Source organism: Typopeltis vanoorti, chromosome 11 (genome assembly GCF_054136105.1).
Source record: "Typopeltis vanoorti isolate ZY-2024b chromosome 11, IOZ_Tvanoo_1.0, whole genome shotgun sequence".
NCBI classification, from domain to species: Eukaryota; Metazoa; Arthropoda; class Arachnida; order Uropygi; family Thelyphonidae; genus Typopeltis; species Typopeltis vanoorti.
Genome location: NC_143559.1, coordinates 42,513,965 through 42,526,944, shown reverse-complemented (window position 1 = coordinate 42,526,944; position 12,980 = coordinate 42,513,965). Strand labels below are relative to the sequence as shown.

At 32.7% G+C, this 12,980-nt stretch overlaps 1 protein-coding gene across 3 annotated transcripts in view; it reads right to left on the bottom strand.

Moving 5' to 3' along the window:
• Window positions 1-12,980, bottom strand: part of LOC150101471 (uncharacterized) — a 243,853-nt gene that overhangs the window by 99,834 nt on the left and 131,039 nt on the right. For 2 of the 3 annotated variants that reach the window (XM_090400094.1, XM_090400095.1), the window contains exon 4: window positions 2,466-3,064. In XM_090400094.1, coding sequence (XP_090256220.1) covers window positions 2,466-3,064 — 599 coding nt within the window. Of the gene's footprint in view, window positions 1-2,461; window positions 3,065-12,980 lie in introns of all 3 variants that reach the window. The other variant, XM_090400096.1, reaches the window with a different exon arrangement.

Genomic DNA, 12,980 nt, shown 5'->3' with positions numbered 1-12,980 from the left:
TTTGAATGCAATTTCTATCTTCTTTTTTTTTGTATAGATACTGAACACGTGGGGTGGTGCCATAATGTGTTGTTGTTGATCTGTAAAGGGAGAACAGATTCAACCAAAGCACGTTATTATTCTGAATAGAATCTATTTAGAATAACAATTTGAGAGAATAAAGAGAATTCCTGGTTTGTGACTGCAAGTTGCAGATGATACTTAATCACTGTGTATTACTATGCTCTGTGTGGTATTTTTTTGAAGACATATCTGGTAAGTTTCTCATGAAAACCATATACTTATTGTGTTTGTAAAATATTTACCATAAAGTCATTTACTACATTTTTTTTTTTTATTTTACATAGGGTTAATAATAATGGATCACTGGTTGCAATCATTAAATCAAAAATGTAAGTCAAAGGAAAGACCACAGCCACATTCAAACAAGAAAATTTATTAATGATTATTTGTCTTAGTTTTACCTGTACCAGTTCTAGTAATAATCAAAACCTATAATGTATTTGTTATAAAACATTATCCAATAAATGCATGAAAGAAGCAAAGTTGCAGAGACATTTGGCGAAAAAGCATGAATGCTATAAAAATAAGCTGGTGAAATTTTTCAAACCAAACAGAAGTATGTGCTAGTATAAAAAAAAAAAAAAAAAAAAGCAAGAAATATTGCAAATGGTAACAAGGGAGAAAATGCTGCAATTGCTTTATATCAAGTATTCGTTAATTACAAAAAAGGGAGAAACCTCACAATATAGCAAAGGAACTGATTCTTCCAGCTTCAAAAGTGATGGCATTGACTATGTTTGGGAGAAAAGCATCACATAGTTTAAATATGATTCCACTGTTAAACAATACAGTTGAAGAATTCAAGAAATTGTATGAAATATGAAAGAACTAATTATCAGAGTATGCAAGCATCAACATTATTCTCTACAAGTGGAAGAAAGTATAGATGTTGTAAAGTGTACAAACCTGTTCGCTATGAATATGCCGATATTTTTTCATTTTGTGAACAACTGGAAATACACGCAACTGTTTTGGCTTTACTTTTATAAAATTGTTTAATTTAGTAAATAAAGCAAACTAAGTGATCAAAATGTGTAGAGACCTGTACAGCTTTCTGTGCTAAGAAAGTATGTTCAGGAAATCACACATACAATTATTTGGAGTCAAGCACCATACACTGACAATCATTAGTTGCTAAAAATATGCCAAAAAAAATTTAACATTTTAGATGAAACAGTTAACATTGTCAACAACATTAAGGGCCACTAAACTCTTGCATATTTAATATGATATGTCAAGAAATGAGCAGAGATGGCAATCAACTTAGACATGCAGAAGTGGACAGAAGTGCAGACAAATGTTGAATTGCATTTTTGATTTGCATAATGAAATTAGAATTTTCAATTAATGATAGAATTGTTACTAATCAATTAATATCAGAAACGTTCTTTTAATACACTAAGAAAAACTGTAGTTTATTGCAAAAAAGTTATTTTCAGTAACAAATAGCAAAATGTAGGCCCTTAATGACATGCTATAGTACTGAATTCAGTAACCTTACATTATCAACCTATAAGCCAAAATAAGAATTGATTATATTTCAAAAAGAATAAGTAAAGAACTGCATTAATGATCTACATATTTGTCCATGTGATCAATAAATTGAGAAACTAGGCTTCAATATTAAATTTTGACTTTGATATCCAAGTCAGTTTCTTTAAACAGAATTTGTTATGAGGAGAACATATAGTATCTGTTAATTATCATATTTATATGAAAGAATTATTCTGCATGTAACTGTCCTAGGTAATTCACTTAGAACAAGAGTTGTCAAAGAAATCTGTTGCCATTTCCTGTAGATACAACAAGACATGCAAAGTTACAGCACAACTATCAAGAAATAACTATTTAAAATTTCAGTACTCAAATATTACAAACTTATATGCTAACTAATATCAACAATGATAATGCAATGCTGAAGTATATCATTAATAAAGCTAATCAAAAAGAAACTGCATATACAATACACCACTAACTACAAATCTACAATAAAGTTTCAATACTTGTACTTATCTATAAGAAAAGTTTTCTATATGACTTATTTGGAAAGTTTCTGTAACTCAGCAAAATAAAAATTTTTTTTTTTTTTTTTATTAACAATATGAACTAAATTAAGGCTTTTTAACATAACTAAGAACTGTACAATGGACTTCATACTCACCAGTGTTAAGTTTGTATTATTAAACATACTTAATTTGCATGCAAAACATAGTATATCAAAGAAATCTGTTGCCATTTCCTGTAGATACAACAAGACATGCAAAGTTACAGCACAACTATCAAGAAATAACTATTTAAAATTTCAGTACTCAGATTTCAACAGTGCACATGCACAAACATATGCAAGTGCAAATCTGAAGTACTAATGCAAACTTTAATCAGAGTACTAATATCATACCTACTTGCTGCATTTTTTCAAGATCCAAACAAGGTCGTTGGATATTTGTACCACTGTTAGTGATGGGTGTGCGTCGATGCCTCTTCCTTGGAGACACAGAACACAACTCATGAGGTGGGATATTAGCTACTGAGGCATGGAATAGCTTTGACGGAGGGGAAAGAGATCGGCTTGGTTTCGGGACGTTAGCAGGTGGGGAAGAACGGAACTCCACAGGAGCCGATACACACATAAGATCACGCACCTCTTCATCTGATGACGCAGAGTTCTCACCAAAACTTAGACGATTGGCTTGAGACCATTTTCGTTTTTCTGGAAATTGAATATTTCTTTCTCGCTGGACAATGCCTGCACTGTTAATCACCTCCAACTCCTCTTCTGAGCTGTGGTGATCAAAGTTATGATCACAGTCACTAGGAAGTGCAGAGTCCAAAGCTGGCTCTAATAAGGGACTGTCCACATCTGTTTTGGATGCTCCTGATAATTGATGCCTGTCCTCACTGCTGTCTGCTCTATCTTCAAAATCGGTAACTGTTTCAAGGGTACTACTGGCACGTTCTGACTGAGTAGTACTGCTTCTATCCAAATGGGCACTATCAATATCTGAAAGAACAGGTAGTTCAAAGATTAAGTTCAGCTAATTATAGAAATTAGGATAGTTTCTAAATGCAAGTCAATTTTATATTAAACAACAAATTATACCATAATCACAGTAATTAACTTTAATGAAATGAAAGTAGATATTTCATACTGAAAATAACAGTACATCATTAGTGCGCAGAAACAAGCAACTCAAAGGGGCAGGAATACAAGGTACATACAACGATTGGTTTATCAATTAAAAATGGTTGATTCGTGGAACAATTCTCTCTCTCCCAAAAGTTTGAGAATCTCCCATTGTACGTAAACATCAAAAATAGTTAATATTATTTATTAATATATTAATTTCTAGCATGCTGCAACTGTATTTAATTGGTAAACCAATTGTTTATGTACCTTGTATTCCTGCTGCTTTGATTTGCTCGTTTCTACACACTAATGTACAGTTATTTTCATTACAAAACATCTGTACTTTCATTTCATTAAAGTTAATTACTGTGGTTACCATGTAATTTGTTGTTTACAGTTATGCCACAGGTACCTTTAAAGATTAGTTAATTTTATATTGTTCAATTCTGTAAGGAAAATTTAATGACTACTTTCTTTAGATTAATTGTATTGGAATGAAGTTTAGCTTGCTGAAAGATTGAAGAAAGCAATTTTTAAGAAGACTTTAAGAGAAAAGGAATTGCCTGTAGCCCATAAAAAAAAGATCAAAATTTGGAAAATAAGGATAATAGCTGATTATTCAACTTTCCAATTTTTATTTTGAGTGAAATTAGATTTCACACAAATGGAAGGGTGCAAAAGAATCAAGGGGAAGATAGCAGGAAGAAAGCTAAAGAGCAACGCTGTGGAGATAAGGTGCATAAAGTTTGTTTTCCAGGACAAGCAGGGTAACTGACATTATGAATGAGTAAGATGGTGGTTGAAGGAAATAATGATTGCAGTGAATAGAAATAATGCCAGATATGATAGTGATGAATTATATTTAAATAGATTTAGTAAGAGTCAACTGGACAGGCCATTGCTGGAAGGAAAATTAACAAAAGGTGAGATACATAAGGAAGTAAGATGTGAAAGAACAGAAAAGTGAAATAGTTGAAGCTGAAGTGGTTTTGAATTAACAGGGAGAAGTCAAACTGAGATGTGTGGGAAGGATAAGAGAAGTAGGTATACAAGATGGATAGGGAGACATGGCATAAGGAGAATTGATGCTGGATGCAGCAGCAGAGTTATAAAAGGTAATGAACATAGAAGTATGCCACAGAATACTATAGAATAGTTAAGGGAAGACATATGAGGTGTGATAATTAAGGAGAGGAAATTGTCAGGTAGAGATAAGTTGCGGCATAGTCAGATCCAAAAATGGAGCTATTGTGTTTGCAAATGCCACGAACATCAGAAATAGAGCACAAAATCATTGTGCTCATCAAGCCAAGCTATTGGTAAAGTGTTGGTATAAATGAAACAAGGTTGGATGAGGATGATATCCTAATGGAAATAAAGGTAAAGGAATGGTATTTTTTTTTATAGGTAAGACAGATTAATAAGGGATGGGGAAGTGTTGTTGATGATAGAGGAATTGTACCCCAAGATAGAGATGCAAGGAGGACAGAATGAGATATTTAGCCAATAGGTTGGAGTAGAAATGATATTCCCCTTAGTAGTAAACAGATGTTAGGGATAATTAATCTACATCTGATCTTAAATGAGTGAGATTGGAATAGTTTCTTCTGAACTGGAAGTTTGTAAGGGTTATTGCAATTCACAAGGCTAAGGCATGAATAAAGCAGAGAATTATAGACCATTATGTCATTTTAGTGTCACAGACAAAGTAATAACAAAAGTAGGAATTGTATCTTGGATATTCTTGACAAGTATTGCATGTTGCACATATCACAGCATGGTTTCATTAAGAGGAGACCAGTCATGACCAATCTCCTCAATTTTCATGAAGAGATCATGACAGGAATAGAGGTAATGGCTGCTAAGAAGCAATTTCATTTGGATTTCAGCAAACCTTTAATAACATCACACAAAAGCCTCCTAATTAAGATATATTAAATAGATACTGATGTTCATCTAGTGAGATGGGAAGGAAATTGATTGGCAAGAAGTGGCATCCAGAAGCCTTCACAGAGTCATGTTGTTAGAAGCAAGGAACCAAAGGGCTCAGTCAGGATCCTTATTCAACATATTCATAATTTTTTTTTTTTTTTTTTTTTTTAATCAGCAACAAATTCCTGATAAGTACCTTAAGAGGTGTACAGGATAATTATGATAGTACAACATGAAATTGATCAGTTATCTGTCAAGATTCCAATATCATTAGATCTTATATTTCTGTCTTTTAAGGCACTTTTTACTGTATCAATCCCTCTACACCTTGGTCTTTCTCTGGGTCTTTTCCCTGCCAACCTGGCAGAGAAAACTTGTTTTGTTAATTTTTTCTCTTCATACCTGGTGACCATACCACCAGAGATTAGTCTACTAACACATTCCTGAATGCTAACAATGCCAAGTTCTTTCCAAATATCCTCATTTTTAATGTCATACTGCCATTGATGCCAATTGTTCACTCTACTAATCTTTCTCAGAACTCTCATATCAGAGGTCTCCAGTCTTTGATCATGTGTTTTATTTCTAACCTAGCTCTCAGATCCATAAGTTAAAATTGGTTTTAACACCATCTTGTATATAGGCTAATTTAGTGTTTTGACTAATATTTCTTTCTTATTCCATATAAATTTATTCAGCTGACTTCCTACCATACCAGATTTACTAAACCTGTCGTCTATTCCATATTTGATTTATTACCTTCACTAAAAATTGTGTCTAAATAGCTTACAGGTTTACCATTCAGGATACGGATGAGGTTTTCAATGTTTCTGTCTTTCTGTTGTCTGTCTTTTTATTGCTGATTTTCATACCAAATTAAATCAATTTAGTCAAAAATCTTGCAGACTTGTGCTGGATTTATTTAGAAGTATAAACATCATCTTCATAAAGTAAAGAGCTAAGATTAATATTGCCAGTTTTGATATCAGATTTAATAGCACTTTCCTTCATAATGTGCACCCTTGTCTCACAAGGGTGCACATTATGAAGGAAAGTGCTATTAAATTAAAATATTAAAAACTCCTACACCTTCTTTATTTCTAACTGCTGCCTTAGAGCTTAAATAGAGACTATGTACTGCTTGATATAATGTCCCATTTACACCATATAACTGTAGCATTTTGAAGAGCTTTCTTCTTGGCACCTTGTCATATGCCTTTTCCAGATCACCAAAAAAAAAAACTTAAATACAAATCCTTGTTGTATTTCCAAGGTTTCTCAACCTTGGAAATACAACATTGTATTTTGACAACCTCTATTTAGTCTGAATACAGCTTGTTCTTCACCAAGATTCCCTTTCACAATTGTTCTTAGCCATTTCTCAAGTATACTTGCATAAATACTACCAGAAACACTCAGTAGGGAAATGCCTCTGTAATTCTCACATTGTTTTATTTCCCTGTTTATAGATGGGTATTATTGAGAGCTCTGTTCCAATCATCTGAAATTCAATCCACTGACCAGGCCTTCTGAATTACGCAATGCAGCCACTGTAAAACTTTTATTCTTCCATATACGGGCATTTCTGGTCGAATTTCATCTATTCCAGATGCCCTTCCATGTTTCAGGTTTTTGATGACTTTCTACTTTTGCCTGAATACCTGTTGGGAGTTTTCTACCATCATGTTGACACTGCTTGTTTCATTTGGCAGTCTTTCAAAGTAATTACTCCAGCCATCTAGAATATCAGTTTTCATGTCACCTATATCATCTAATTCCTTTTATAGTACTTTTCCTCCATTTCTAAGCTTTTTTTTTCAATAGCTTCAAGAATATTTTGCCACCTTCCTGATATTAATTTCTATGTTCTTACCAAAGTCTTCCCAGGACTTGTTTAGCTAATTTTACAGTGCTTCACTTTCTTACATTTTGCTTGGTATTCTTTAAGAGCACAAACTGACTTACTTTCCATATGTTTTCTTCTTTTCCTTGACTGCCTCTAACTTCCTGAGTCCACCATGGAGTTCTGATTTTTCTGTCCTCACAGACAACCTCACCCCATGCCTCTCTGGCTGAATCAATTAATGCTCTCTTCAAGGTTTGGTTCTTGTTTTTAAACTTTCATTTTTTCATCAATGATGTTTGCATATTTGAGTCTACAGTTCACTGTTGAAAGCTGCTCAACTTTGATTTGTTTTAAAACTTTCTCAAACACTCTTCTTTTTAATATGAAATTCAATTTTATCCTGCTCAAAACTTAATAGTGATCACTTCCTATTTCAAATTCTCTGTATACTCTTGTGTTCTGAACTAATGGAGAAAACATTACTATGAACTACAACATAGTCAATGAGACTTATTTCTTTCATCTTCTCTCCATGTGAAATTGGGCACATTTTTATGCCTGAACAGAAATCCAGCAGGCATTTACCATTATTATTAGCTTTGCACTTTTCTCCAAATTTTCCCAAAACATTCCTATGTCTTCATATTGCCATTTCCTACTCTGCTGTTTAAATCTCCAACAAGGACCAACTTTTCCTTTTTCATTGTGTCAGCTGCTGTCTTCTCTAATGTATAAGAAAATGTGTCCATTTCTTCTTGATAGAACCTTCTGTGGGACTATAAGCACAATAAGTCTCATTGTTCAGTTCCCCAATTGTGATATTTACCCCATATCACTCTACTTAATATTTCCTGCCATTCAATAAGATTATCCTCATATTTAGTGTTGAATACTATAGCTACTCTCTCTTTTCACTGACTGTTATTGTCTGAATATAACATTTGGATTTGTTGCTTAGAAAGATCTCTCCTGTTTGTTTCAGCCAGACCTATTATGTCGATCTGGTACTTTTCCAATGCTTCTGCTAGTTCCATTTCTTTTCTATTGATGCTTCTTACACTGATAATATCAATCTTGGGCTCTGCTTATGGGGAGTTAGGATGTGTTCCAGGATTTGTTCTAGTAGCAACTTTACACCCTGAACAGTACAATTTTTACTGTTCACCCTGGTTCCTTGACAAAAACAATAGGGCCTTGTTTAACTGGGCAATTCTTGAGCTGACATGAAATTGTCATGTTGTACAATCATTTTACATTGTGGTTTAAGCCAATAAAGAATACAATTTAATCGGCTAAATTCCAAATTGCCAGCAAATCATCATTCGTTCAGTATCCAGGTAAATACCTAATAGGGTGCACCATGAGGAGTTCTTAAAGTCTGTGGAGTTCTCCAAGTTATACAGCTTTGACCCTTAAGTACTCCTGGTTACCAATTCAATGTTGCAAATTATGGGGTTCTGAAATTTAGAAAGTAAGAATGAGATGTTATGTATCTACAACTAATAGGATTACTGAACGGAGTTAAGAAGACAAAGAACCAGAATGTTGGCAGACAAGCAGAAATTTAAAGGCTGCATTGCTAGAACTGTGAACTTCCCACAATAGATTGAGGCAATGAGGACAGAAGAAATGATAACTAAAGGGAAGATGGTTCCACTACATGAGGAGTTAACCAGGACATGCTATCAAGCAGAGGTTTGGCCACCTGATATTCAAGATGAGGAAGATATTTTGGAAAGGGTGCAGAGAAGAGTGAATAAGGCAGTAATCAGGGGGATGATATGAATGAGACATAAGTTGGTAAAGTTGTTCAAATAGTTTATATATATATATATATATATATATATATATAGAATTTATTTTATTTATTTTATTTATTTTTTTTTTTGCAATAGCATATTGTCCAAATATCAAGTGCAGATATAATAGCATTTAAGACAGTTCAACAAGCAGGTGTACATGGTGAGGTGCTTCCCATGGCAAGTGCGACTTCATTGAAATGATAAAAACGAATGGTCGCTTTTTGCCCTATACTTAAAAATTGACTTGGACTACTGCAATTTTCACCACAGTGAAAACTAATGATGCATTATAATTAAAATATGGTCTAGTTATATGGTGTATACTGAGAATTCAAGCTAGAGGTGGAACAAGCCAAATATGTTATAATTACTACACCAAATTTAAATGTTTTTAATACAAATACTTGAACCTTCCCAGGTCATTGTAATAGCAAATGTATGAAAAGACTCAGATTTGATTCCTGCCTGGAATGGACAAATTTAAGAGCTTTTCCACTGAAGTTAATTGGTCTCACATGGAGACGAGGTTTTTTTTTCCTCCTGCAGAAAAATTGGCCATAATACACGCAACTGACAGGCATAAGACAAATGCAGACAGGATGAAATCTAGCATATAAGGGTAAGATAAGTACCTAAATATTAATTTACCTTTGTCTGGTTAAAAGAAATGTTTAACATAACATTTCTTACTTCTGACGATACTAATTGGTCAGTCGGTAAATGTGTACGATTAATTACAGCGAAGATAACGTTTTGATACTTTTGCTGAATTTAATTCTATTCAAACATTCCAGAAAAAGAAATTTCAAAAAACACGATTATGCACTCTCACATCAAAATGATTATCCAACCTAGGAATGACTTGTTCTCTTTTCCATTTTTTCAATAGAAAAATCACTATATAATATAAATTGATTTAGTAATTTATAGATCTACAATATCTTCTCTTTGTATTTATGTGTTGCCAACTAGCTCCAAGAACATTACAATTTTTGACTGAATTAGCGATTTTGTCCACTATAGATTTCAAGGAAAGGATTCTTAGTTTTTAACAGCTATAAATGCAAAATGAATATATTGCAGCTCTGAAAATACACCATTTCCAGTTTGACAATTTAAAAGCTATGGTTGGTAGCATCATAATTTGCCAATTATTCTACAGTCTAAAAAGTCCAACATTTTATTATTGTCAACATCATCCAACATTATCTTATCGGTTTCAGAACTATGCCATTAAGAAGATGGGAGACTAACAATGCTGCAGCAGCTCTATACTTGAGGTGCTGCTATTTAATTTGTACATTATTGACACAGGAAATGCAGTTTGAAGGAAAATATCCCTTTGTTGCCGATGATGCAAAAACTAGGTAGAGCCATAGTTATGGATGATTTAAATATTGAGAGTATGGGCAAAGGATAACAATTATCAGTTTAAAGTGGCAAAATGCAAAGTTATGCACTTTGGGATAAAAGGTTACAAGTTGTGTAACTATACTAAATGGAACTAGACTGCAGGAAATTGATGCTAGAGATTTCAGGTGATGTACAGGATGTTGCATTCAGAGGGAATACTACATAAGTGGCCAAAATACTTCAGATTATATGCTTGAGGTATGCACTGATGAGAAGAGAGGTGATTATTTTTCTTTATAAGGATTTGATAAGGCTATATCTGTTATGAATTATTGCAAGTAAATGTTATGAACTACTGCATATAGATCTGGTAACCCAGGTTCCTTGGAGAGGATCTAAAGCAGCATGACTGATGGTGACAGTTTACAGAATGCTCCTATGAGAACAGACTGAAAGTTTATTTATCAGTTGATAGGCAGCCAGAAAGAGGGGATGAGAGAAAAAACAGAACTTAAAGGACCAATTGAAAAGAAATTTTTCAACACAAAAGGTCATCCATGGAAATCGTAAGAGTATGTTGGCAAGGGTACAAGATTTTTTGCTTACAGTGAAGAATGAGTGGAATGGGAATTGGTTATGAGTGTTTGTCAGCAAATGAGCTTAAGTATGATGGGTAGTGTGTAATAATAGCTCTCCAGCTTTCTTTTAAATAAATAATTTGGCTTCACTGAAGATATATCGAGTTTCATTTTTGTCTGTTTTACTGGTATATAAACATTCAGCAACTGACACTGTCAGTAGAAATATCAGTTCAAACATCTCTTCAAATCCTTTTGAAAATATACTTCGTTGAAATTTCTTTCTTGTCCATTATCATCCCACATGACCTTATTCTGTTCTTTTTGAGGCTATCCTTGTAATCATTTTTCCACAATTACCCGTTTCCTTTTTTTTTTTCATCCCTTCTAAGATACTGATGGATGTTAAATGCAATAGAAATTTATAAAGTTTTAGGACATCTTGATTATAACACAATGATCAAAGAAATGCAGAAGAAACAGTAACAGAAAACTTGATTAGAATGTGATGATACAAACAGAATCCAAGAGATGTGTGAAAAAAAGTATGAATAGTATCTAAGAGAATGGAAAAAGGCACAAGCAAAAATAGAATATGGAATAAAATTTTCTAGAAAACTTGGGGCTAACAAATTGAAGAGAATAGGATATATGGATGACACTGAAGATGCTGAAGCCATAAGAGCAAGATCACAGTAACCATTTTGCAATAAAAAAGTAATTTAATCCAAAAAAGGCAGGTGAAATAAGAAAAAGAAGATAATGAATACAACAATTACAAGATCTAAAACTATCCTAATTCTGGGAAGGTGCCCCTGATCATGGCTAGTTAACATAGCTAGTATATTGGACTTTCAGACTACTATTCCTATATCAAACATGCTATCACATCTCTGATTTACTATAATTCATTTTATTAAAACTTCATTTCATTGTTCTACTATACAAGCCACTTTTTTACATTGATATCAAGACATGATACTTTGCAGAAAATGATGCAGTAATAAAAAAATATTTTGTAATTCCAGTTTAAGTTACTTATTTAATCCTAGAACTTATGTAACATTGCACAACACTATTATTAAACACCATAATTATTATTGAATTGCTCAAAAATTTTTTTTCAAAATAGCTGAATTTCAAGTTTAGAAAACTTGAAAAATTACAGGAATAAAATAAATCAAGAAACAATTTATTAAGAAACAATTTAAATAAAATTTAAATTGTTTCTTTTTTGAAACAATTTAAATTTTTCATGTATTGCATTACATGACCCTCTGTTTAGAGTTTTTGTTTGTAAGATTTCATTGACCTGACTATTTTCAACTGTTAAATCTCAATTCTCTACAATACTAAAACAGATGGATGTTGAAAGGTTATAGTTTTCATAAGTAAATGATTTCTTAGAGTTTCTTCCTGATCTCTGAAGAGAAACAACAGTTCAAAACAGTTGACCAGTGAAACCTTATAAACACTAATAAAAAGGCAAACATAGGGCCTCCTGGGCAGAGTTAAGTAGCTATATTCTTTGGCATTGCCAAAGAATATAATCTTTAGCAATGGCAAAGATTATATTCTCAATTTCTGGTCAATTTTGAAACAAGTTTCAAATTCAATTTGGCAATGAAATAAGGAAAGATCTATATCTTTTTTTTTTCTGTAAGTTATTATGCTAAATCAAAACCTTTAAGCATTTTTTTATTTCTTCCCCACAATAAGCCTAAGCATACATATTGCATGAATGCAGCAGCAGGCCATCTTCTTTCTAGATGTCAAGATGTATCCTCTAAAAGATTTACTTTAGTTTCTACTTGAGTTTTTAAAATTTCTTAAATCAAAAACTAAATCCTAGAATAGTATACTGATATGTATTTTAATGTATGCCATGTCATTAATACAATGACAATGGCAAATATTAAAAATTTCTCAATGTTGTTAATTTTTGCCTTTATTCAAAATTCGCATTTAAGTTTTCTTGCATTTGATATAAATTCACTGGATTTCTTGCTAGGATGATTGTGAGATCTAGTTTTGTAACATTTATGTAATATTTCTAATTAGCAATGATTAACACAATGTCTGGTCAAGAAGGAATAACATGGATAATATATTTAAACTCTCAAAAGATGTCTAAAAATTAATTTTTTTTTCCTCCATTAAAAGTGGAGATAAAAATGTGAATGGTTAATGACCTACTTCAGTTTTGGCTCTAACAAAAACATATTTTACGGAACAATGCTAAACTTCCATAAACTGATGAACATTAGTTTTGATGAGCA